Consider the following 25,411-nt stretch of genomic DNA (forward strand, 5'->3'; position numbering starts at 1 on the left):
CTCTTTGATGCCATATTAAAATGATTGGATTATTTTTATGTTTCCGCAAGAGATAAACAAGCTAATGGGGTGTACAGTGATCATAAACACTCCTTTATTGAGTTAAAAAACATAGGAAATTTCGAAGACCAAAGGGAAAAGCTTGGTTTATATCCATTTTTCACATAAATGACGCATAGATCATGCTCTTTTGCATTTATAGGATTACTATGTTTTAAGCGTGAAATCAGTTTTTCCTGAGTGTTATCATGCAGTAAAATTGGGTCTTAGTATGGAAAAACCTTTTTTTTTTTCGAGAGTAAAATCCATTTTTCTTTGAAACTATTCTTATATGCATTAAGAGTTCTTTTTCGTAGTCTTAATTTTGTTAATTATAAATATCTATATTAAACATTATAAATATCAATATTTTACTTTATAAATATTTATAACATTGCTGAAAATTTATAATTTTATCGAAAGATTATAAATCTTGGGAAGGAACATAAATAGTTGTAATGTCATATTTTTGTAGACAAGTCTCTTGAGTCTGATTTATAAGTGAAGGGATTTAAGTCATAGCCGATGAAAGAAAATATAGGAAATTTAATTTGATATTAACTATTTGACTGAATCATTTTATTTTCATCTATCGACTAATGAAAAATACCGGGGTCACTTCAATAAATGATAAATAATTTTTCTCTTTATTGATCAGAGTCATTTATTTATTATTGTTATTATTGATAATAATGAAATAAAAAAGCAAGATAAATGAGGATAATTTAGCCCTAACTCCCGGCTAGTTTGAAAAATCCTCTCTTTTTAAGAAAGCAAGATCATTTCCATTGAAAATTATGTTGTCAAATAAATTCTTTTTATTTTATAAATTTTTAAGATTTCTTAAAATATTATAAACTATAATACAGGACTGATTGTGCTCCGGAAAAAATCCGGATTTCCTGATTTTTCGCTGACAGTGATCCGGAAGTTTCTGGAGATTGAAGGTTCAGACGTTTAAAAAAATCATCGATCACAGAAGTCTCCGGAAATCGAATTTTCAAAGGTGGAACTTAAAAACTCAATTTATTTTATTTGTTTGCCAGAGAGATATTTTATAAGCTTATATTCATGATTAATATTCATTTTTTATCAGTAAATAGTTGTTATAATCATAAACTCAAGAAAGAAAGACTTATTTGCAAATTTTAATTACTTCTCCAGGTCATCATAGGAATGTTTAAATGGTATAGGTATGTGTAAAATTTTAAATATATTTTAAGTAAACTAAGAAATATTGAGAAAGAGGGGGAAAAAAACCTTGTTTAAATTTTTTTCAATTTAAAACTCAATAATAAATTTCTAACTCAAGAAATTTTCCGGAATTTTGGCTTGGGCTCACAATTATCCCTGATAATAGCTATGTTAATTATTTAAAAATAATCATGCAGAATTTTTAAATTAATTTTCTAAATAGTAAAATTATTTCTTTAAAAAATTATTTTACATGTTAATGGAACTCTAAAATTAAAACACATTTCTTAGCACATTTATCCCATGAACTCTTAGTTAGAATCTAATATGCATTCTAAATTTCTAACAATATTTTTCATCAACTTCCCTTATGTCTTTTTAAAATAGTTCCAAAAAAGCGAAAACTCAGAAATATTTCAGTTAATGTGTTTCAGTTGCAAATGATTAACAAAAAACAATTGGGCTCATTTCTTTTATTTTGCAGTAAATTTCATGGAAAGTAAGCACTTTATTGAAACTGCGTAGCATATATAAAATTTTTCTTTCTTCTTTTACATTTTTTTTAAAATGTAGTCATTCACAATTTACTTCAACTTACTCATGTAATAGATTTATAGAATTTTATTGTTCAAAAATTTAGCTTTAATCTTATAAAAAGTTACGAAACTGAGATATTAAAAGAATTTCTCGAACCTATAACTAAAAGTTGAACTGTGTGTAGAATGAGGGAAGGAAACATGAAAATTGCCACCAAAGGAAAATGGTTTTGTAAAAACTCTCTGCGTCGTAAATGTATATATTTTTCTTCGGGAATGCAGATATTTATTTAAAATCATGCAAGAACATTTTTTTTTTAAACTGCAGAAATTATAATCAAAATTTTAAAATTCCAATAACTTTATATATAACAAGATTTTAAAACAGAACCTAAAAAAAACTATTTATTTTAGTTCATGTGAAAAATATTGCTTTGATATTTATTTCAATTTACTTAAAAGAGCGCTTTTCGATTCTGATTATTCCATATTTTTTTTTATATGCAATTGAAAATATTCATTAATTTTATTTGTAATTAAGAAATTAATTTATCTAAAAAAACTAACAACTAGAACAAAAGAATTTGTTCAAAAAAATAGCAACATTGAAATTAACTAAAGAAGTAAGAAAACGGCAGACAATCAAAAAAAGTACGTAAACTTGGAATAGATGTTTGAAGGTAGGTGAGAAATGCAAAGAAACTTTTCTCCTCTTAACTTAAAAAGGTGAGACCTCCCGTACTGACTAAAGCAATAAAGCACGTCCCCCTTTAACTTGATTCTCTGTCTTAATTGCGGAGGAGATTCCTTCCCCTATTCTTAAGCTGAAACTGTCACATGCCCACCAGCAGACCCCAAGATCAGATGTGACAACTGCTGTCACAGCGGATAAATATTTGTCTAATAAAGTTATTTTTTTTAGATATATTCTGAACCACCTGTTAATAGTTTTACTTCTACCCCTACAACACCTGTTAGCTCGCCTTCACCTCTTTCAGGTAGGCACTAATTTCACTCATAGTGCTGTTTTAGTTCTTGGGTTTGAAATTAGCTCTTAAAATAATTAAAATAAATTGCTTTTAAGGTGTAACCCCTTGGTCTCGCAATAGTGTTCATACTGCTCCTACAACAAATTCAGGTTACTCCGAAGGGTCATTAATTCCATTGGTAAGTAAATTAGAACAACTATCTTGATAAACTGTCTATATGTTGTGACTTTTGGTATTTATCTAATAAAATTCAGCATCTGTATTAAAACAGCACTAAATCTTAACTATCAAGATCGAAAAAATTTCTAAGCTGAAAGTGTTGCATTCTTTTATAACTGTTTCTATCTTGTAATAGCAATTAGGGGGAGATACACTTTGGCATCCTTAAAAAATTTCATGTTAAGTATAAGTTGTAATTTTTTTTTTTAAATTGAAATACTTTAAAAATTGTTATTTCAATTCAATAAATGCTTTTTAACTGAAATATGTTCATTTGAAAGGTACTTTTTTAAACGTGTAGTTTAAAATTAATGAATGTAAAATTTTTTCTCTGTTAAAAGGAAATTTAGATTAATAGGTTGGTTTCAAATTTGTTAGAAAGTTTACTACGTATTATCTTTATTTCTTAGTGTGCAAAGTATTATAGAATTGCTTATTTACATTTTTACTACTTGTATATTCATTCATCAAGGTCCATTAATAACATATTTGATAAGAGCTGCCGAATTCCAATAAGAAACCAAATATCTAGTGACCGTGCATCAATAAACTAATTAAAAGCTTGCTTTTAAAAAACAATGTCTAATTTTTGTTGAAATATTTCATAAAGTTTTTCATTTTCAATGTTATAAATTTTCTCGTTTATTATTTGATAGAGAAGAGGTTGTGCCAATAAATTCCTGGAATGGTTGCCTGCATTTATACTGGTGTCATTGGAGGGGAAATATTTTTTTTAGAGATTGGGAGTACTAATAACGAAAACGCAGCCACCTGGAATTAATTTCTGTTACTGTCGGCGTTAGCTGCTGGTAATTTCTGACAAAACTTATTTTTCATTTGGCTAACTTTGAACTGTTGTCCTTGAACATGGCGCACCTCCTCTCCCACTAAGATGAAAATGTTGAGAACATTCAAGAAATAGTGTATGTGGATAGGCGATTTTCCATTGATGTTATTGCCTCTAAACTTGGAATTTCACATGGGAGTATTCACAGCATTCTTCATGATGATTTACACATGGTTCCAAAAATAGTATCACCTGAACAAAAAGAAGTGAGAGTGAACATGTGCAGGGTTTTGATTGGCATGGTTGATGAAGAGGATAGCTTATTGAAGAAATTTTTAACTGGATACGAGACATGTTGCTTTCTCTACGATCCTCAGACAAAACCTCACTGAAGTGAATGTAAAGCGAAAACATCACCAAGGAACAGGGCTCCCACGGTCCTTAAAAGTTCTTAACTGCTTAATTTTAATTTGAAAAAATAAGGGCCCTTAAAAGTGCTTGATTTTGGTTAAGGTTTTTAAAAGTTCTTAGTTTTCAGTATCATTATAATTAATAGGAAAATTTTTTTCTGTCTTAAAAAAATATTAAAAGCAAAAAGTCGTTCTTTTTTCACCTACAATGAGACCATACATCATAGGTAGAGCATTTTAGAGAGACAAGAAGGAATGTGTGTAAGGTGAGGGGAAGAAATCATGCCCTTTTTTTCTTTAATATATTGGTTCTTTTATTATAAATTCTTTCTTTTGCTGAGAACGGTATCCCATGAGGAGAGGGAATCATTCTAAAGGAAAAGAATAGGGCATGGAAAAGAAAAATACTGCTCATGGAAGAGATCCTACTTTTTTGAGAGGAGGGGGATAATTCTAAGGTAATTTAATTTAGTTCTACTGGTAGCGCATATTCTTATAGTAACGAAGTAAAGCCCTAATAAAAGAAGTAACAAAAAATTTTTGCACTTGAATCCATAACGGAAACTATTTCTAAAAAACTTGAAGAATTAAATCTGTATAATATTTCAATGTGTAATTAATAACAGTAAATTTATAAAAATCAGTATCATTTTTTTAAAATTTCCACTTGTTCAACAGTCCCAAATGTAAACAGTTCTGTAATAAATAGGGTTTAAAAAAATGACGATATTTTTTAAAAATCCCAGCCTACCGAAGTTTTTTGTTGTTGTTGTTGTTTTAATCATAAACCTGGGGTTAATCAGGTTTTTGATGATTTGATGAAAATACTAGGAAATACTTCACATTTTTATTTCTGATTACCTAATAAGAATGCACAATTTGCTTCGAACAAAGAAGTTAAATATTTGGTTACTATTTATAATTTGTTTTGTTGCTATGTAGAATTTTTTTTCGATATTTTAGATTGTTACGCCATTATTTTTATTTCTTCAGGATAAACAGATTGTTATCTAAAAAATTAAATCCAACTCAATTAAAGGATCCCAAATTTTTTTAAATTATAGTTTATTAAAATAAAATTTAGACATAAGATTTTATTATTAATTATTTTGTTTGGTTAATATTGCAACTTAATAATACTGTTTTGTTTTTTTAAATTTCTATTCAACTTTTGGTTACTTTAAAATAAGTTGAAATGTTTTTCACCAGATTATTTAGTAATATTATGTGACGTTAATTCCTAATAACAGTTTTGGTTGGAAATAATTTTTATAAAGCTAATTATAAAATAAAAAAAATTGCTGTTTAGTAATAATTTCAAAATGGTTATGTTACATACCATTTTTAATGTGTTTTTCTTAAAATGTTGCAAGTTTTTTTAAAATTTTTTATAAAATGTTGCATGATAGGGTGATATTATAGGATTACTTTTTAAAAAGAATGCCACTTTTAATATTAAACTTAATTTGTAATAAAAATAAAATATCAAATCATAGCAATAGTAATTAAGAAAGGATGTTAAAGAAATATTATAAGTAAATGCTATTAAATTATGAAAAAATAAATAATTTATTTCTTAATAAAAGAACCTTACCAATTTTCTGGCCATAGAAATGTGCTGACAACTTTAAAAATCATTTTAGACCATTATATGGTTTGAAAATTATAAATCTTCTCAAGTATAATTGTATTTTTATCCTATGAAAATTTTTATAAAATATTTATTGCAATGAATTTAAAAAATGTTAAATGAGGCCTTATGAAAAAAAAGTAGAACAATTTATAGTGTTTGGATATTAGTAAGGCCTTGTATTTACTTAGGATAGGACTTAATTTAACATGACATAGTTTAAAAAAACTCTCATGCCAACTTTTTAGTATTAATTCTTTTGTTATATACCCTTATAAATAAAACATTTTATTTATTTCTTTTTAGTAAAAAAAATTTTTTTTTGGCGTTATTGAATATTTAGCTGGATTAGCCATAACTGAATATATTATGTATGCCTGCAACGAAATATAAAACTTGTTCTAATAATTTTTTCAATGTTTTCCCCAAATTTCTTTCTTTATTCTTTTTTTTTTTTTTTTTAATGTATGAAAAAAATTGCAAGTCTTAATTTCTGCACTTAATTTCATAAACTGAAGGGAAAAAGTATAAAATCTGATTCAATTTCAAGTAAATCTTTAAAAATCTAGTACAGATTAGTTTCATAGATGTCATTAACCCTGAACAATTTGAAAATATTTCAAGTTTATTTCCCTCCATTATAATTTAATATTTAAAGAAATTATAATTAAATATATTAATGATTGATTTTTGAGACCAATTGCGTTACATTGAATGATTGGATACAGTAATTAAAACTGAAATGCCAATTTTTGAATAAAATCCTCCATTTTCTATTTGTTAAAAGAGTGGGAACCCTGAGAAAGGAAAAATTTCGTTTGTGTGAAAGCCGGGAAAAAGTAATGTTGGAGGTGTTTTTCGATTACAAGGATGTCATTCACTATGAATTTATTCCTGAAGGCCAAACTATCAATAAAGAACTTAACTTGGAGATCCTTAAACGACAAAGAGATACAATCAGACAGAAACAACCTGAAAAATGGGCTGCAAACAATTGGTCTCCTTTACAAGACAATGCTCCCCCACATTGCTCTTTGATCATGATTAAGTACCTTGCCAGACACAATATTTCTAGTCTGGAACACCCTCCTAATTTTCCCTACCTAGCACCACGGTATTTTTACCAGTTTCCACGGCTGAAAATGAAATTTGAGGACCTCTCAAACAATAGATTCCAGGAGTATTTTGAACAGTTATACAAACACTGGAAGAATTGTGTGAATGCAGGAGGAAAGTACTTTGAGGGCTAATAAAATAAAATAATTGTTCTATTTATTTTAATTATTTGTAATTGCCCTATTCCGGGAACTTTTTGACTCTGCTACTTCTGTAAAATTGAAAAGAAAGTATGTTTTAATAAAATAAAGGTTGTATTTAATACTTTTGATTAATAACAGATGTATTTATAACTACACACTTTTTGTAGTTTCTATGAATTTGAATTAAATTGCAGAATTACATATTTGTCCTACATTTTAATGACCAATTTTCTCTAGTGCATTTTTTTTTTTTTTAAATTTATGAACCACTCAGTTATTTTATTAAGTTAGTTGCAAAATTCAAAGAAGGCCTCTATTTCTGGCATAGACATAATTTATTCCAAAAGCTATTCCCGACAATGTTGCAGCTTAATTTAAAAGGGAATGCAATTGTTTTAAACTATTGTACATGAAGAAGATATTTATGTCCAAAAAATGTAGATTTTATTATGTAAGTATGAAAAATTATTTCCCAAATTATCCCTTGTAGTGTTTACATTTAGTCCCATTCAAATATTCTATTGAATCATAATTTTGGTTAATATCAACCATTATTTAATGATATAAACAGGGTATCTGCGCACCTGGAAAGTCACGAATTTCAGTATTGAACAAAATTTGTCATGAAATGTCATGATTTTTGCTATTTTTTAAAAAAAAATCATGGAAAGTCATGGATTTATGTCTCCAGTGTTGCAAGTGCTGCGCCGATCCACGCCAATTGTGGAAACCTGCGCCTACATGCTCCAAATTGAAGTAATAGGCTTAAATTGCTCCAATCTGCCCCAAAAGGGATTTTATTTCCCAAATTATCCCTTGTAGTGTTTACATTTAGTCCCATTCAAATATTCTATTGAATCATAATTTTGGTTAATATCAACCATTATTTAATGATATAAACAGGGTATCTGCGCACCTGGAAAGTCACGAATTTCAGTATTGAACAAAATTTGTCATGAAATGTCATGATTTTTGCTATTTTTTAAAAAAAAATCATGGAAAGTCATGGATTTATGTCTCCAGTGTTGCAAGTGCTGCGCCGATCCACGCCAATTGTGGAAACCTGCGCCTACATGCTCCAAATTGAAGTAATAGGCTTAAATTGCTCCAATCTGCCCCAAAAGGGATAGTTTACCCTGGGTATCGCCAAGTCACAATTTTGCGGCAACCCAGCTACTGCCATGTGGGGGGTTGCTCTGGGTTCAGTGGGAAGGATTCTTGCACTCTCATGTGCAATTCTGCTTCATTTTGCAAGATATTCTCAATTTCAGGTTTCATTTTCCACTCTCTGAAATGGAACCGAAACTTAACTTTAATTTTCGGGGACGGTGCAACAGAAAGTACAATTATATTCAAGGAATTACAAAGTACAAATATTCAAGGAAAATGTAATTACTAAGAAGGGTTATATTATTTTTAATGAAAAATACATTATTTCTTTTCTGATAACCTTTTATGTTTTAGTTAAAACCGAATTTTCTTACTTCTGTTCTAATTTTATTTTTAGCTTGCATGTCTGATTTTTTTCATTTTTTTTTATTTTGTTATTATAAAAATGTAGCAAGGTAGACTTGAAGATAGACTTGATGAAGCTATTCATTTGCTCAGAGATCAAGCAGAGGTACGATCGTAGTTCTTATAATTTTTTTGTTTAAGTTTTAGATTTTGAACCAGTAAAAAATATTTGATTAAATGAAGTTTCTGGCTTATAAAGAACTTGTTATGAAACTTCCATTATAATGTTATTAGTTTTTAGTTATATTATTTCGTCATCTGTTCTATAAGCTTTTAACTATTTTGCATGCTTAATTCACTATTTTTGGTTTTGCATATTTTATAATTTTATTTTAAGTTAACTAGCTCAATTTATCTTTTCTGACATTTATCTAACCAAATTAAGTAGGAAGGACCGTCTAGTTTATTTTCGTTACTCTTTCCATTGTAGTTTTTCCATTTGAAGAAGTAGCAGAAACTAACAAATTCTATTTTCAAACATCTTTCTAGTCAAGCATCTTTCTTATCTTTGTACTATCTAAATTTTTTTAATATTTTTTAATCTTGTTTAAATTTGATCTATGAGTTATAAATGTTTTAATCTTCATTTTAATTGATATATACTAATTGTTACAATTTGTTCTGTTTTATAGTTAATGCTCTTGACTCATTATTTTTCTGTTTAGTTAGTTTTTGTAATGCTTGTGAAAACATAAAAATGTTCTAATTATTATACTTTTTTTAAGAAGTCAGATTCAGAACTAATTAAACTGATTTAAAAGAAATTTGCTAAATATTAAACAAACTTTTATTTATTTAATTAAGACTTCTGTCAGATTCTCCTCAAGTTTCATAGGCACTGTTGGAGTACATATCTGTTTCTGGTTAGCTAACTTGAGCTTTTTTGATTTTTTATGAAATTAAAGTTATATTGTTGTGCATAATATGCAGAGTTGTTGCAATAATTGGACAAATCGTATTTCCCTGGGTTTTTGATCATAAAAAAATTAAGAATAAGGATAAAATAGATAATAAATGACTAGTAAATATTATTTGTATGATGTATTAAAAATGATATTTATTTGTTAGGTATATGCTAACATAGATTCATAACTTTTCCAATTCTTATCGGAAAAATATTTCTCCAAATAATTGAAGTAGTAGCAAAATTTTATGCTTTATTTACCATTTTTTTACCCAACACACACTCATATATAAATAACTGCAATAATCATCTGGAGCAATAAGTATAAAAATGTTCGAAAAACTAAAGACATATTTTGTCTTTATTATTATTATTACTATTATTTTCTTTTTGAATTCCGCTATTAATATTGTAGGTGCTAAAATTTTGAATTTAGCAATTATGCATTTGAAAAGCTAAAAGAATTAATTTTTAATGCAATCATATTTTAGCAAATATTAAGTCATTTATATGTAAATTATGATCTCACACTTGCTTATTTTAGACATTGAATAATGGTGCAAATCTGACTAATCACTCAATAAGTGTCCGTTTTAGCTCAGTAAAATCAAAGTTTTTTTTTATTTATTTATAAATTTTTTTTAGAAATTTGATTATTTTAATTGACATACTCCCCTTCAAGAGGGATGCATTCATTCCAGCGCGTTAACTTTTTGATTCCTTTTTTGTTGAACGATTTTTCTTTGTTTTCAAAATAAGCCTAAGTATCAACAATAACTTCATTTTGGCCAAATTTTTTCAACAATGTCATTTAATATCCACTATTGATAGTTTTATCTTTTTCAAGTTATACGATGAACAAAATACATTGTGTGTCCCTAAATACTGAAGTCATAACTTTGCTAGCTGACTTTCGAGTTTTTCGTCGCTTTAAAAGACTTTCACCAACTGTTGTCCACTCAGCTGAAGATTTTTTGATTCAGGAGTGTAGTATTGAATCCATATTCCATCGGGTATCACATAATAACGAAAGAAATCCCTTTTATTTTACCTTAATAGTTCCAAAGAGCATTCTGAATCCAAGACACTTTTTTGTTTTGGTCCGGTGTGAGCAAACAAGGCACCCATTTCGAAAGCGACTTGCGCATGTTTAAATTTTCAATGTAAAGTTGTAAACACACTACTTTTTGATATCTTTTAGATGTCGGCTATCTTACATAACTTCATTTGACAATCTTTCAAAACTATTTTATGGATTTTTTTAATGTTTTTTGGAACAATTGCTGATTTTGGACGACCGGAGCATTTAGCACCAAAAGTCTCTTTACAACTGCTTTTAAATTCAGCATACCAGTCAATAATAGTTGATTTCTCTTGTGTAGAATTTCCATAATGCTTATCAAGCCACTGTTTTGCTTCAACAGTATGTTTATCAATCAAAAAACAATGCTTAATCAAAACATTCTTTTTTATCCATTGTATTAAAAATTACAAAACTAGGATCACTAAAATCACATGAAATTTTGACAATTATCGTGTGAAAGTTGCTTTTACCCAGAAATCATATGGTTCTGTTAGCAGTGGTGCCTACATATCAAACAAGAGACTTATTGAGTGGTGTGTTATTATTATGTGTTTATATTAAATTAACTGTTTACTTAGTGTTTGTGTTAAACTTTTATCTATTATTTGTGATAGTGAAAACATAGTTTTCTATCTTTTATTTAATAGCAGTCTCGAGGAGTAATGGAAGAACGCCTAGATGATGCAATTAATATATTAAGAAACCATGCAGAAGGACCAGGTATGCAGCCAGTGCCTCCAAATACTGCATTGAATGATATCTCACCTGTCACTGCTCATTCTAACGGACTCATCGCTGCACAATCTTATCCTGGGATGGCAATTATTTCCTTGGATCCCCATGTGGTACATCACTATGTTTTCACTTAATTAGTAAAATGTTATTTAAAATCAAATTTTATTTTATCTAAGTGTATTTTATTCCTTTCAAGGCTGGACCCACAAATCTTCCCGAAAATGTACTAAGAAGTAGAATATCACAACCAAGTTCTTCTGGGCAAATGCCAGGATCCCAATCATTTGGTAACATAACTTAAGATGTTTATTTTATTGTTTGCATGATGATTTCATCTTAATTCACAAGTTTTAAACTTTAAACTGTTTCCTTTCAATTTTGTAGTTTAGTGCTATTTTATGATAATATAGAGGAATAAGTGAATCACTAATTAGAGTAACTCTTCTGACAATTCATACATACTTCAAGCACTTAACATCCCATTTATGCAATTATTAGATTATTAATTAATGTAAGATTTTATTTATTATTAACTTGTACTCATAGATTATTTTGCAGTTTAAAATAAAGGAAAAGTTCATATTCAAATTTTTCTATTGTGAAATCTTTTAGAATTGCAATAACTTATAAAAAGGTCAGCGCATTTAACTTAAATGTTATTGGAAGTTTTAACTAACGCATGACAGAGGCTTACAGTAGAACAGTCTCAAATAAGTTTGGTGTTTTTTTTTCTGTATAACAAATTGCACTGTCTAGAGCTAAGCATTTTAACCTAAATTTCATAGCTGTTGACTGTTCCAAATTTTATAGATTTGTTCCTAATTTTTAAATGAATTCCAAAAATTTGATAAGTTATTTTTTTAAAAAGAAAAAACTAAATTTTAAAAACATTTTTGCATTTTTGATATTTTTAGCCTAGTCTTTGTTTTTCTCATTCTAAAGTATTTTGTTCTTTTAATTTCACCAAACATTATATCTGATTGCTCTTGTACGTGTGATCACTTTGACGGTTATGCAATCTCTAGTTTGGGAGGAAATGCATGTGCATAAACAAATCGTGAGGATAAAGTTTGTGTCATTCTGAGACTGTAGAAAAATCGCAGGATTAAAAAATATTTGAACCGATATTCAACTGATTTTGTTTTTGTTTTCAATCAAAATTCATGTGGAGGAGAATCTTGTGCTTTTTGTACTGCATACAGTTTGGATATAAGCATAAGGTATGACGGTAAGATTGATATTGTATGTAACTCATGGAAAAGGAGCAAAACTTAAAACATATTGAAAAAGGATAGCATTTACACAAACTTCTATATTAAATTTCTTACTTTCTTCAAGTAATGATCTGCAATAAATTCATGCAGAAGTAAAATTTAGTAGTTTTTAGTATTCCAATAGTTGCTGCTAATCATTTCATAAACTTACCACCAGTCATGTTTCTAAATGATGAGAAATATTCTTGCTGAATAACTAAAATGTTGCATGTTGGAAATTGCAACAGAAAGTACAAAAAGCATTGTAAATTCTTTAAACACTAGCCTTTTTTCCATTGCTACCTTTAAGAGTAATAATTCTGATGATCAACTATCCAATTGTTACTTTTTTTAAAAAAGTTCTGAAAGAATATGCTGCAAGATTTTTCGAAGCTTTCTCATGAAGGAAAATAAGAAAGCCGCAGTTTAAGTGCCTTACACTTGAAGCAAAGCTATAATTTTAAACTTTATGTACCATCTTGCTGTAAAGAATTATCTGGGCTTTAGAATGGACAAAAAATAAAAATATCTTGTAAGTTACTAAACTTCTTTAAAAATTGTCAATTTGGCTACAATTGCGACATTTGGTAAATACCTCAACTATTAATATTAGTAATTGGATTGATTCAAATTTAGTTATTCGTGTAAAAACGACTTAGAAATTTATTAAAATTTTAGCAAATTGGGAATTTATTTTGGAATAATAAGGTAAAACAATCGAATTATGAGAGTTTGCATGATTAATTTTTATTGATTGTATCAATACTAATGAAAATAAATCTACATTCAATGGCGATAGCTTTGGGTTAATGGAGTTCTTCATTAAAGACATTAATGTTAGAACAAATTTTAGAGCCCTGGTAAACAAGTTTGCAAATGGCAGCTTTCTTTTGATTAGGGGGTCAAGTAAAAAGTTATGAGGGGAGGGAGACAAACTGCAAAAGATTTCTAATTAACAGTGGTAAAGAATTCTTTGTTATGAGGAGTATTAGGAACATCTTAAAAAGGTTAATACAGTAGAGAACCATTGATCCGGTATCCAGATAACTGTGAAAAGTTTTGCTCAGTTTTCCCGCCATTTTAAACCAGAACGATTATGAAAAAAAGCGGCAATTGGACTCATCCTTGAAGTTGAGTAGAGGGAAATGTGAGGAAGGGGTGAATCCCCCCCCTGTTTACGCAGAGAAAAGTCATATCTTCCGTGACTTTGAAGATCTTTAGATCAAGAGGAGGCAGGGAAGGGACGAATGTTTTATTTTCTCCCTTAGGCTGTCAATCAAACTCAAAGGAGTGGCATGCTGATTTTGTTTTCTCTTTGACTTACGAGGGGGTGGAGGAAATGCATTGCAAATGCATATCAGTGAACAGAAGATGAAAGAGAAAAATATATTTATCTATTTGACATCGATTAATAAAAATAAAATATTTTTCTTTTGAATCAATTATAATTCTTTGGATGTGCGGTATCATTTGCAAGTTTTTCTTGCTGTGGAATCATATCTGCTTTCACTAACAATCGTGTTTTTATAAAAAGAATAAAAGGAGAATTGTTTATTAATTTAAATATACGATTATTTTATGAAGCAGATTGCCGTTTTGTTTTTCTGATTCCATTACGTTTGATTTTTTTTCTTCTTTTCACGATAAATTTCGTACTCAATAAATTAATTCTTTTCATTCATAAATTTTATCATTAGTTTATTTTATTTATTTTTTTATTTTAATTCCATTGATCTTACCTTGTTCCAGGTTTTAATGTTTATGTTAGTGCCTTTAACTATCTTTTTGGTTCGATAATTTTCAAGTGTTGTTTTTATTTAGATTAATAATTTTTCCTTTTATTTTATCGTCCCCCCATATAATAAGGTATGAAATATATTGCTTTATTTAATCATTGCTTTTGTTTATATTAGTTAATTTAGGAATTGTACTTATTTTTAAAAAATAAATATGAGAATTTTGTATTTTTTAAACTTGTTTTTCTTGTCTAAACTTACAAATTTTTTTTATTCTTTTAAATGTTATTTTTCTATCATTTTTTTTCTTCTTTTTGGATTTAGGAGTGCTTTTCTTTTTCTCTAACTTTAAAATGTGTTACACTTTTTCCTTGTAATTTGGGTTGGATAAAACATCGATTAACAACACTTTTTGGTCGATCCAGAGAACCGGGAAATTCAGACATCCGGGATAGCGATGGTCCCGAACATCCCGAATAATTCGTTCTCTACTGTACTTATTTTCTTGTTTAAGCATAAATTGAATGCAAGGATCAATCAAATTCATTCAAATTTTGAATGTAATTAATGTGAGTATTGATCACAAAAGCAGGTAGATCTTGAACTGCTAGTTGAAATTTTTGTAACTTATAGTTTTGTTTTAAATAATGGTTTAAAAGCAACTTATCAAATTTGTTAAAAAAAATTATTGAATCTCTATGTTATTAAATGTTGCATAATTTAGCTATTTCAAGTATTTAATTTCTGCTATAAGTTTGAAGTCTGTTTCAATGTTAAATAGAGCATCACTTACTTTCTTACATGATATATCTACTAAAATATTTGCAGGATTACCCCCAGACACTGTTCCAAGTTTAAAAGATAAAGTAAAAGACGTTGATAAAACAGACCTCAATAGAGTGAAGTCTACTACACCTAATGCTAATTCCACCCCAACAATTAGTACGCCAACTGGTAATAGTGTTACTGGAACGCCTCCTGTTTCATCTCCGACATCAACATCCTCAGCTAATACAAATCTTGGTCCTTCATCTAAAGGAGTCAAGAGATCTAGAAATAGGTTGTAAGTATTTATAAACTCTTTAATCAGAATTCATTAAGAATTTTTTTTCACTGCTTGTATTATGCCATCTACACTAATCAAACATCTACTTATCAAATTAAGTCAAAAACAGGGTTCAAAATCATAGGTAGTTGGTTTGCTGGCCTGAGACTATTTAAAATCAAATCAGAATGCCATGTAGTAAGAAAAAATTTCAATTCATGGTTGCCATTCCACAGGGAGAATAGAGAAAACTTGGAAAATACAAGGAATTTAAAAATCGCCTAAAATGAAGGGGGAAATGCGAGTTTTTTTCCTTTCAAACTAGGAAAATGCAGGGAATTTTATTTCTTATTTTCCTGTTTTAAAAAATTCCTTATTTGGCACATAAGTCTTAAACTTTAATTAAGCTCTTAAGTTTTTTCTTGAAATCTTTATTTGTGTAAATGTCTATCCTGCTACAAATTAAATATATATGCATAGTATTTATTTCCTAATTAAACTTTAATCATATGTATTCCTTTTGTAGTAGTTCAGGGGATGAAGATGATGTACCTGAAATGAAAGCTGAAAAAGACAAAGAAAGGCGGCAGGCTAATAATGCAAGAGAAAGGTATGAAGATTTACTCTTTTATGACTATATTTTTTTATAAATTGAAATTTTTTTCATGTTTGAATTCATTGATTAGTTAATGATTGTGAACCCAATGATGAAAAGTTACGTTTTTTATACTTGCATAACCGTAAAGTGGAAATTCTTAAGTGAGATGATAAAGAAGAGTGACTTAGGTAAAAAATATAGGGTTTTTAATAGTACTTACATTAAAAAGATCAAAGATGACTTTTAAATGAAAGAAATTATGTTAAAGTGGAATCGCTGTATTTACCTTAAAAATCAACTAGATTATATTTTTTTAAAAATATTTGTACAATATTTTAATGCATAAGATTATCAAGTAAAGCATATTGACTTGGAATATCAGTTTCTCTGTTTTAACTTTATAGGATCATTTAATGCCAGTCCATTTTGAAGAAAATTCCTCAACTTATAAAATTTTTATCCTGATTTTTCGAAATTCTCACTTCATTAATAATATTCAGAAAATTATTAAATGGCTGAAAAAGTTATTTTTATTTTATTTGCCACAATTGCTCTTTCATCACTACATATTAAACTATGGAAGAAAAATGATTATCTCCTAAAATGCAACTTAAAACCTAAATATTTTATAGTTATTTTATTCAAAATGTAGAAAGCTGTCAATTAAACTTAATTTTTACACAAAAGTTCATTATATGCATACACAACAGTCCAGTTTTGCAGTCATTCAATGGACAAAGTTGAGTAACTTCAACTGGTAATCTCTTTTCTACTGTTACAATCAAAGATGGTTGAAAGTGCATATTAATATTTGATTAATAATTTCAAAGTGGAAGCCAAAGGAACTTTTCTAGGTTTGAAAATGTCAATAATTTTTTGTCTTCTCAAAATGTTTTTAATGTGTAAAAAATGTGTTAAAAAGATTTTTTCCGAATTATATTTTTCATGTAATTTATGACTGCATCATGACTTATATTTGTGCAATTTACTAAGCGCATTTTGAAACAATGTATAAAAGCATTATGATTTGCACTTATTATTTTTTTCGGGAAAAGAATAATTGATTTTAAAAGCTTACAAACATTTGAAAAAAAAAAAAAAAAACTGAAAAAGTTTTTGCCAAAGTTTGCAGAAACGAATTTCTGAGTTAAAAAAATAATTCTCTGTATATGGGTAGTTTAAAGGATCAGTCCAGAATGACCCTATTTTGTTTTAATATTAATATGCTTAATAGACTGTGTCCGTTGCTATCCATAATTTCTTTTCCTCTATGAAATATTCCATGTTTGTAGGTAAATTTTAAATGTTGAACCCTTAGTTTAGATAATAAATATTAAGTTAAAACGTCAATTTAACGATAAAACACAACATCAAATTTGTCAATTATTAACAGCTTTTGATATGGAAGCTTGACTATGATTAATATTTGCTAGTTATTGATTTACTTAGTTCAAAATATGTAATTATATAAAGACTGAAAAAACAATTTTTTTTCAAGGTTTGAATATTAAAATAATGAGAAATTTTGTCTTATTTTGAATTTAAGTTATAATGCTTATACCATGCCCAATATTATTAATTAAAGGCAGGATTAACTAGACATTCGAAAATAATAGATGCATATTATATGTAATGTTTTTTATATATTTAAAAAATATATTTAAGATCCCTGATTTCTTTGATAAGCAACTGAAAATTTTTTTTTCCTCTTTCGAACTGGCTAAATTATCTGTTTCGCAGTAAACTGTTTTATTTACATCTGTTACTGTAGAATTAAAAATTTAAATTTTTTTTAATTACGAAACAGAATATGGGTTCTAAATGTTTAGTAAATATTTTTCTTTTGTTAATTGTTGCAAATCTCAAAAATTTCGTAGCCTTTTTTTATTGCATATAAATGTTCTATTCCTTCCCTCTGTACATTGAGAATTTATAAGTCTCAACTCTTTGTTTTTTAAGATGAAGCTTAACTACTGAAAAATGTTCATATTTTGCTGTTTTTGTCAAAAATATAAAAAAAAATTAAATATAATTTTTTTTTTGTAGTAGAAGCATTTCTGTTTATAATAACATAATAATAAATGTGCTATGATAATTTTAAATTCCTATAAGTTATTAATTTTACAAATGAGATATGTATTTTGTTAAAATCCCATATCTATATAATTCACTAGTATATAGTTCACTAATTGTTTACACAAAGTTTTGAAGACATATAGAGTAAGGATAGAAGAATGAACACCATTAAAAAATTGTTTCGGAAAAATCTTTTTTGTTTAAAATTTCTGTTTAAGAGTTTATTTTCTTCTCCATAGTCATTTGTTGCTATAATATATCTCCTTTTTTTAAAAAAAAAATTGTTTCTATGTTATACTTAAAAGAAATTGGATACAATTTGTTTTTAGGTGATTCGACCATTTGCGAATGTCTATTTGCAGACTTTAAACAGATTAATATCAGTTAAAAGAAATCAGGCAACTCTTAGTGTCATTTACACTTATTCGAATTTTTGCTAACTTTTCTATATTTAAATTTTTATAAGTTTAAAAAAGTTATTGTTATGGGCATAAAATATTACGTTAAATCCTTTAACAGCCAAGTTTAAAAGTTTAAAAATGTTTTAAATTATTGAAAGTAATTTAAAATCTTAGTAAGTGTAAGTAATACCAAGAGTTATTTTTTGAAAACTTATTAGAACTTCTTGATTCTTTTTCCAAACTGAGCTATGCAGTTTTTAAGTCAGCTAATCTGACTTTCAGAAATGATAGAATTGCCCTTATGTAAATCACTGGTTAGATTCTATATTGTTTTACTAAGTCCCATATCCGGACGTTCATTTTCCAGAAGCATTTGTGTCAGGATGCTTTCTAACAAGCAAAATAAACAGAACTTTTTACTCTTATAATTTTTAAAAATTTTTTTTGTTTTTGTGATCTTTTAAAAAAGTTCAGATTATGGTCTACTCACTTATATACGAGGGTTGTCCATAAAATAAGGTTCTCAAGGAGCTGTGGACGCTAGGAATGCTGCTAGGCGGGATTTGGCGAGACTTGCGTGTAGCTTGGCTCCCTTTCTCCCAGTTCCTACCCCGGCTGTCTACAACCTTCATTCTTGTCTTGGTAGCCGTGAAAGATGGAGCTTCCATTTGTTTCTCACGCCAGGTGTGAATTACGCTCTGTGATTAGTTTTTTGGGAGCAAAAAACGTTCCTCCCGTGGACATTCATTCCCAACTGTGGAAGGTGTACGGGGAAAAGTGTATGAGTGTGCAACATGTGCGCAAATGGTTCAGAGAATTCAAAGATTGACACACAGACGTCCATGACGAACAACGTTCTGGTCGGCCATCATTTTCGGACGCAGCGATTGCGAAAGTGGAAGAAACAATGCTGAAAGATCAAAAGGTGACGGTTCGGGACCTCAGCAAAATGATCCCTGATGTCAGCAAGTCCTGCATTCACAACACTTTGAGAGACTGCTTAGGATATGCCAAGGTGGATCCCGAAAATGCTGACGGATGACTACAAACGGCAATGTGTGGAAGCGGCCTGCAAATTTCTTCGTGCCTACAAAACCGATGGCGAGGAATATTTGGACTCTGTTGTCATTGGGGACGAGACCTGGGTCCACTACATGACACCGGAAACTAAAGAACAATCCAGTCAGTGAAAACATCCAGGCTCGCCAAAGAAGTTGAGGCATATTCTGTCTACCGGCAAAGTGATGGCGAGTGTCTTTTGGGACGGGAAAGGGTTGTTGTTAGGCGAATTCCTGCTTATCGGCACAACAATCAATGCGGATCGCTGCTTTCAGACGTTGAAGAACCTTCGGCGTGCAATTCAAAGCAAGAGGAGAGGCATTCTCACAAATGGAATGCGTCTCCATCCGGACAACGCTCGCCCAAACGCAACCCGTGTCGCAACGCATGCGAAAACGCATTGATCTAACCGGCAATTATGCCGTAAGATAGAGGGAAATCTAGGCTTTCCAAACATGTATTATTTAATGCCACTAAACATGTTTTTCATTGTGAAAATTTTTTGGGAACTTTATTTTATGGACCAGCCTCGTATATACACAATCAGACCAAAAGTCCAAAAAACTTTCTAAATCCCAATATGTTACATGAAAAATTCTTTTGATAAAAAATCACCTTTTTGGATTAGAAAACATTAGGCATAATTAAAAAAAATGATACATCTTTACATTGTGAACTAGTATCTACTATTTATTTTATAAATCTTAACCATAAAAGAAATCTGCATGGGAAGCAAAAATAGAGCAAAACATTATCCAGTGTTACACTATCTTGTTAATACATTTTCCTCTAAAAAAAGCTAAATTTGTGTATAAAATTATAGCTGTATTTATTATAGATGTATTTATTATATAAGTAATTTTAAACATACATTACCACATGCGTTCTTAAGATTAATTGCTACTGATAAAATCCGTTTTGTCTGAGATTTACATTTGAAATGCAAATAAAAAGGGAAAGGGATTTTACTGCTTTCTTCTAAAAGTTAAGTGGCTGTGTTTGAAATTTCCTGAAATATTTTGGGAAATAGGGAAAGTGTATTTTAGAGAAAAGTTTGTTAAATAGAAAATTCAATTTGTTATTTGGCAGTTATTTTACGAAGAAATTTCCAAAAAGTTCTTGGTTCTTCGATAAAATTGCAAAAGACAGAAATTCGCAAAATGGAAGTTTGTTAAATAGAAGTCATACTAAACATTCTTAAGTTTTTTAAATTTCAATCTACCTATAAGAAAATGTTATTGTATGAAACTGATTTTTTTATTGTTTGTTTTTAAAGTTTGTTTACCTGAAAGACCTATTATCCAAAAAAAAATTTTTTTTTCCTAACTTGTCTGGATGATTCCGGATATGGAACTTTCCACTGTATTACTGATTTTAAAGACAAATGTGTTGTTCTTAATTTTAGAATACGAGTACGGGATATAAATGAAGCATTTAAAGAGCTTGGCAGAATGTGCATGGTTCACCTAAAAGCTGACAAAGCTCAAACAAAGTTAAATATTTTACATCAAGCTGTTGATGTTATCACTAACCTAGAGCAGCAAGTTAGAGGTAAGAGAATGATCTAATTGTCTTTTTTTACTATTTATCTTCTGGAATATTTTTATATTGATTTCATGATCAAATCACATTGTAATTATTGATTTTGTTAAAAGCATGTATTATTGAATTAATCTAAGTTAAAAAGAAATACTGAGACTTAATCACTTAATTTTAAATTTTCTTTTAGAAATAGTTATTGCAAATGCAAATTTATTACAAGTTAAAATATAACTTGTCATGTACTAGAGATGAAGCTAGCCTCCACATTTTAGCTGAAAATAAATTTGTATTTGTAGAAAAATTTGTATTTGTTTTACAAAACTCTTTAATTTATCATTTCATATGATTTTTATTTGTTAAGAAATTAAATAATTTACATTATTTAACAAAAAATTTTATTTAATTTCATTATTTTATTTATTTTTATTGATGATTAGCTTTTATCTGAAATCTTAGTTTTGAATATTTTTTAATATCTTTACTGTAAAAGCCCAAAAATCTAGATTTCTACTAACTGTAATTTTTAGGAGTTTCTTAAAAAAAATTAATTGACCTTAAAAAATTGATATTTTTTGCTTTTAAAAAAAACAAAGCAAGTTTCATAGTAAAGTGATAAACATTAGTTTATCAAATGCTCTTGTTGTGCCTTTCTTTATTTCTTAATTTGTATTCCTTTCCTTTATTTGTATTTCCTTTCTTCCTTCCTTTCCTTTATTTGTATTTCCTTTCTTTATTTAATAATTTTTAAAGAAAAGGAGAAAAGATAAGAAAATAAGTCTGGAGAAAAGATAAGAAAATATGTCTTCTTTCCTAAGAATTTTTAACAGAAATTTTTTAATGTTTATTTCCTTTTTGCTTATTAAATGATCTTGAAAGTATAAAAACTGAGATAATAGCAAGCTTTTAAAATATTATATTTATGGAATATTTATTTTTGCAGAGCGAAATTTAAATCCAAAGGCAGCTTGTCTAAAAAGGAGAGAAGAAGAAAAAAATGAAGAAGGTCCCAAATTAGGAATGCATACTATTCCACATCCTCAAACTCTAGATTCCTTGACACACCAGCGGTTGACTACTTCTTTGCCAGTATGTTTTTCTATTTCTTTGCATTAACAAATTGATAAATTTTTGTTCAAAATTGTTTCTTTTAGGACAGCAATCAGTTTGTTGATTTTATGATGAGTGCTGATACTTTAGAATAATTACAATAGTGCTTCCTGTTAAAGGACACCCCAGACCAAAATTTTTGCCCCTGGAATTAAGGTGTCTCTTATTCAGAAACTGCATAAAACTGAAAAAAGTAATTAAATGAGAAATGAAGATTGTATTAAGATTTTAATAAATGTCAAAGTAAATAAATGAGATTATCACAGGTATTTGTTTAAAGTAAATTAAAAGCAAAAATTCCTAATTAAGCAAGTTTATTATTTATACAAATGTAGGAAGTGAATAACAGAGTTTTGTATTTAAAGAAATTCATTTAAAGTAATTTGTGATTCCGAGTTTGTTCAAAAAATTTTGATAACACGAAAATTAACTAAAGTTTTTCTTGCAACTTGCTAGTTTTTGCAAGAACTAAAAAGAAAAAAAAAAGAAAATGATATCAGTTTTTATTCTAATGATATGAAATGTTTTTCTAAATTAACACTTCATCATTATCCCTAATATATGCAGTTATCTGATCATCATTTCTTTCTCATTTATCCATGTTGCTCTCCTCCTAATACCACCCTGTCAGTTTCTGGATGGCAAGACATCTGTCTACTCCATAACATCTTTTGACTAAAATTCTTTGATTGCATTATTGCATGCTTTTTTTTCCCAATGTATTGTTCAATCATCAAAGACAGGGCTCAATATATTGACAAAGAAAATATTCTTCCCAAGTGTTTGGAAATCTCTTCTGAATTTTAACTTACAACACCTGGGATTCTCCCCATACCTGTTATCACCTTTTTTATTATTCAAATAACTTGTTAATACTTTGCCCTTATAACATATCTGCCAACTGTCCAGAATTTTTCGGATTTGTTCCTAATTTTTAAATCAAATCAGAAAATCTGATATTTTTATTAAAAATCTGAATTTTCGTAAAATTGCAGAATTTTAACTTTTAAACCAATCCCTTGTTCTGCTTGTCACAATCACTCTATATGTGATTATTGTGCAGAAGTAATTTTTAGTAGCTTTTAATTGGAAAATACTATCCAATAGCTGTTGCTTATCATTTCACAGGGTTCCTACACGGTCAGAAAAACCTGCAAAAGTCAGGCTATTCTAAAATTAAGCTAAAAAGTCAGGATTTTTTTTACATATTCATAAAGTTAGGAAAATAAATAAAAACTATAGGTCATTCAAAGACTGACTGGCAAAAATAAAGTTTCAAGGAAAAATTCTGCAATTCAAAATATGTAATTTCCTCATGATAACATTCCTCTTTCCCTGGTAGAACCTGTCCTGTTAGCAATTTTCCTCCTGTTTATTCAATGAAAAGGAATTTTTGATAGAGTTGCTAGGTTTATTGCTGTTTGTGTGAATAACTGGTTTACAGACTGAACAACAGTAGAAGAATCCAAAAAAGGAATTTTTACTGTTTTGTGATGCTGCCAAAATAAAAAAGGAAGAGCAAAAGAGTTTCTTAGAGTTTAATCCACAGCAAAAGAGATTAGATAATTCTTTCGAAATATTTGCACGGAGAAAAAAAAATTTGAAAATTTGTGGGAGGTTATAAAAATTCTTCTTATCCTCTCTCATGGTAACGCTACAGTCGAATGGGGGTTTTCAATTAATAAAAGCTTATTGGTTGAAAATTTCAATGAAGACTATTATTTCACAAAGGCATGTGTATGATTATGTTTCATTTATAAATGGAATTAAAAAACATAGCTGCTGCAACAGAACTGGATGTTCTTGATTCAGAAATTGTTAAAGAACAAAATATGTTGAGAAATATTATATAACATAAGAGCCCCTGAGTTTCTCCGGAAGCTTGCAGTATTACAGAAATAAATTTAAAAATACTGAAAAAAAAAAGAAAAAGATATTTTTGATTTTATTTTTCTCACAAGTTGCATAATTTTTCTATCTGAATTTTTATTTGTATATAATTAACTTTTCTTGACTTTTTTCCCCTTTATATTTCATTATCTTTTAAGTTAAATTCAGTCAGTTTTAAGTGAAATTGTGATTTTTAAAAATTAATATTTTAATGTAACAAATGTTCTAGTATGTTTTAAGAGTAAATATTATTTGAGGATACTGATGCATATCTCGCAGATTTGATTAACCCTTCATATCCTGACGTCACTCATGCATTTGGTTCCACTTAACATTAAATAAAATAATATTTCCCTAATCCAACAGATTTTCTTGATCTTTTTATTTAAATAGTTTTTGTATCTAACTACAAAAACACACTAAAAGTTTAATCTAATCATGATAATTAAAAATATGTTTCACAAGTTTTCTGAAAATATAATTTGGCATATAAAGTGCTGTTACGCAATTTCACTTTAATTTATAAGTGTTTATCCTATTCAATCTATGATACTTATGACTAAGTAGTGTATTATTACTAATTGAAACTGCAATGTTTAAAGTTTTGTTGGAGTGGGAAACGGCGGGTCAGGAATTTTATTGTAAAAGGTCAGGAAAAACCTGCAAAAATCAGGATATTGTTTTCTCAAAATAGTGTAGGAACCCTGTTTCACTAAATTGAATCTTAATTAACTATTATTTTTAAAAAACTGTATTGTGGTATTTAAAAATTTGCATCAGAAATATTTGTTTATGATGTAGTTAAATATTTACCTGTGTTTTATAATTTGGTATGGGGGGCAGAGTTATCGACCGTGTCAACCTTCATCTATCTAAAGGTACCTCGTGATTGAATCAAGTTAGCACGTCTTTTACACCAGTGAATTAATGTATAATATTCATAGTGGTAGTTACGCTACAATACTCCCCCACCAGAATTTTATCAGGGATAGAATTTGATGAATTGATAACACTAGTTGCTGTACTTGTGAAAGACCGGGAGAGCTCTATTGAGTGCCGAATGTGAGAGGTGTATTAACATCATGTCATAGTGTTCGTTGTTGCATTTTGCAGTCACAAGTAGCAAGTCAACTACTGTTCAATGTGGACTACTCATCAAAGTAGGCGTCAAGTTATTTTTCGAAGTGGGCGTTACTGCATGTTCAAATCACGTCCGGAGGTCACCAGTGTGGGGGGCGGAGTTATCGACCATGCCAACCTTCATCTATCAAAAGGTACCTCGTGATTGAATCAAGTTAGCATGTCTTTTATACCAGTGAATTGATGTTTAATATTCATAGTGGTAGTTACGCTACATTGGAAAAGAATAATTATATTAATAGGTAATGTTTTTTTTAACTATT

General features: G+C 28.7%; 1 protein-coding gene across 5 annotated transcripts in view; it reads left to right on the forward strand.

Annotated features, from left to right (window-relative positions):
- da (transcription factor daughterless) overlaps nt 1-25,411 on the forward strand; it is a 56,467-nt gene that overhangs the window by 19,950 nt on the left and 11,106 nt on the right. For 2 of the 5 annotated variants that reach the window (XM_016068427.4, XM_016068428.4), the window contains exons 9-17: nt 2,692-2,767; nt 2,854-2,936; nt 8,625-8,684; nt 11,214-11,411; nt 11,498-11,588; nt 15,119-15,353; nt 15,862-15,945; nt 20,875-21,020; nt 21,952-22,097. In XM_016068427.4, the coding sequence (XP_015923913.2) occupies nt 2,692-2,767; nt 2,854-2,936; nt 8,625-8,684; nt 11,214-11,411; nt 11,498-11,588; nt 15,119-15,353; nt 15,862-15,945; nt 20,875-21,020; nt 21,952-22,097 (1,119 nt within the window). The remainder of the gene's footprint in view (nt 1-2,691; nt 2,768-2,853; nt 2,937-8,624; nt 8,685-11,213; nt 11,412-11,497; nt 11,589-15,118; nt 15,354-15,861; nt 15,946-20,874; nt 21,021-21,951; nt 22,098-25,411) is intronic. The other 3 variants (XM_071187742.2, XM_071187745.2, XM_071187744.2) reach the window with 3 other exon arrangements.

This window comes from Parasteatoda tepidariorum, chromosome 11 (assembly GCF_982258835.1).
Source record: "Parasteatoda tepidariorum strain Cologne lab strain chromosome 11, Ptep-v5.0, whole genome shotgun sequence".
Classification (NCBI taxonomy): domain Eukaryota; kingdom Metazoa; phylum Arthropoda; class Arachnida; order Araneae; family Theridiidae; genus Parasteatoda; species Parasteatoda tepidariorum.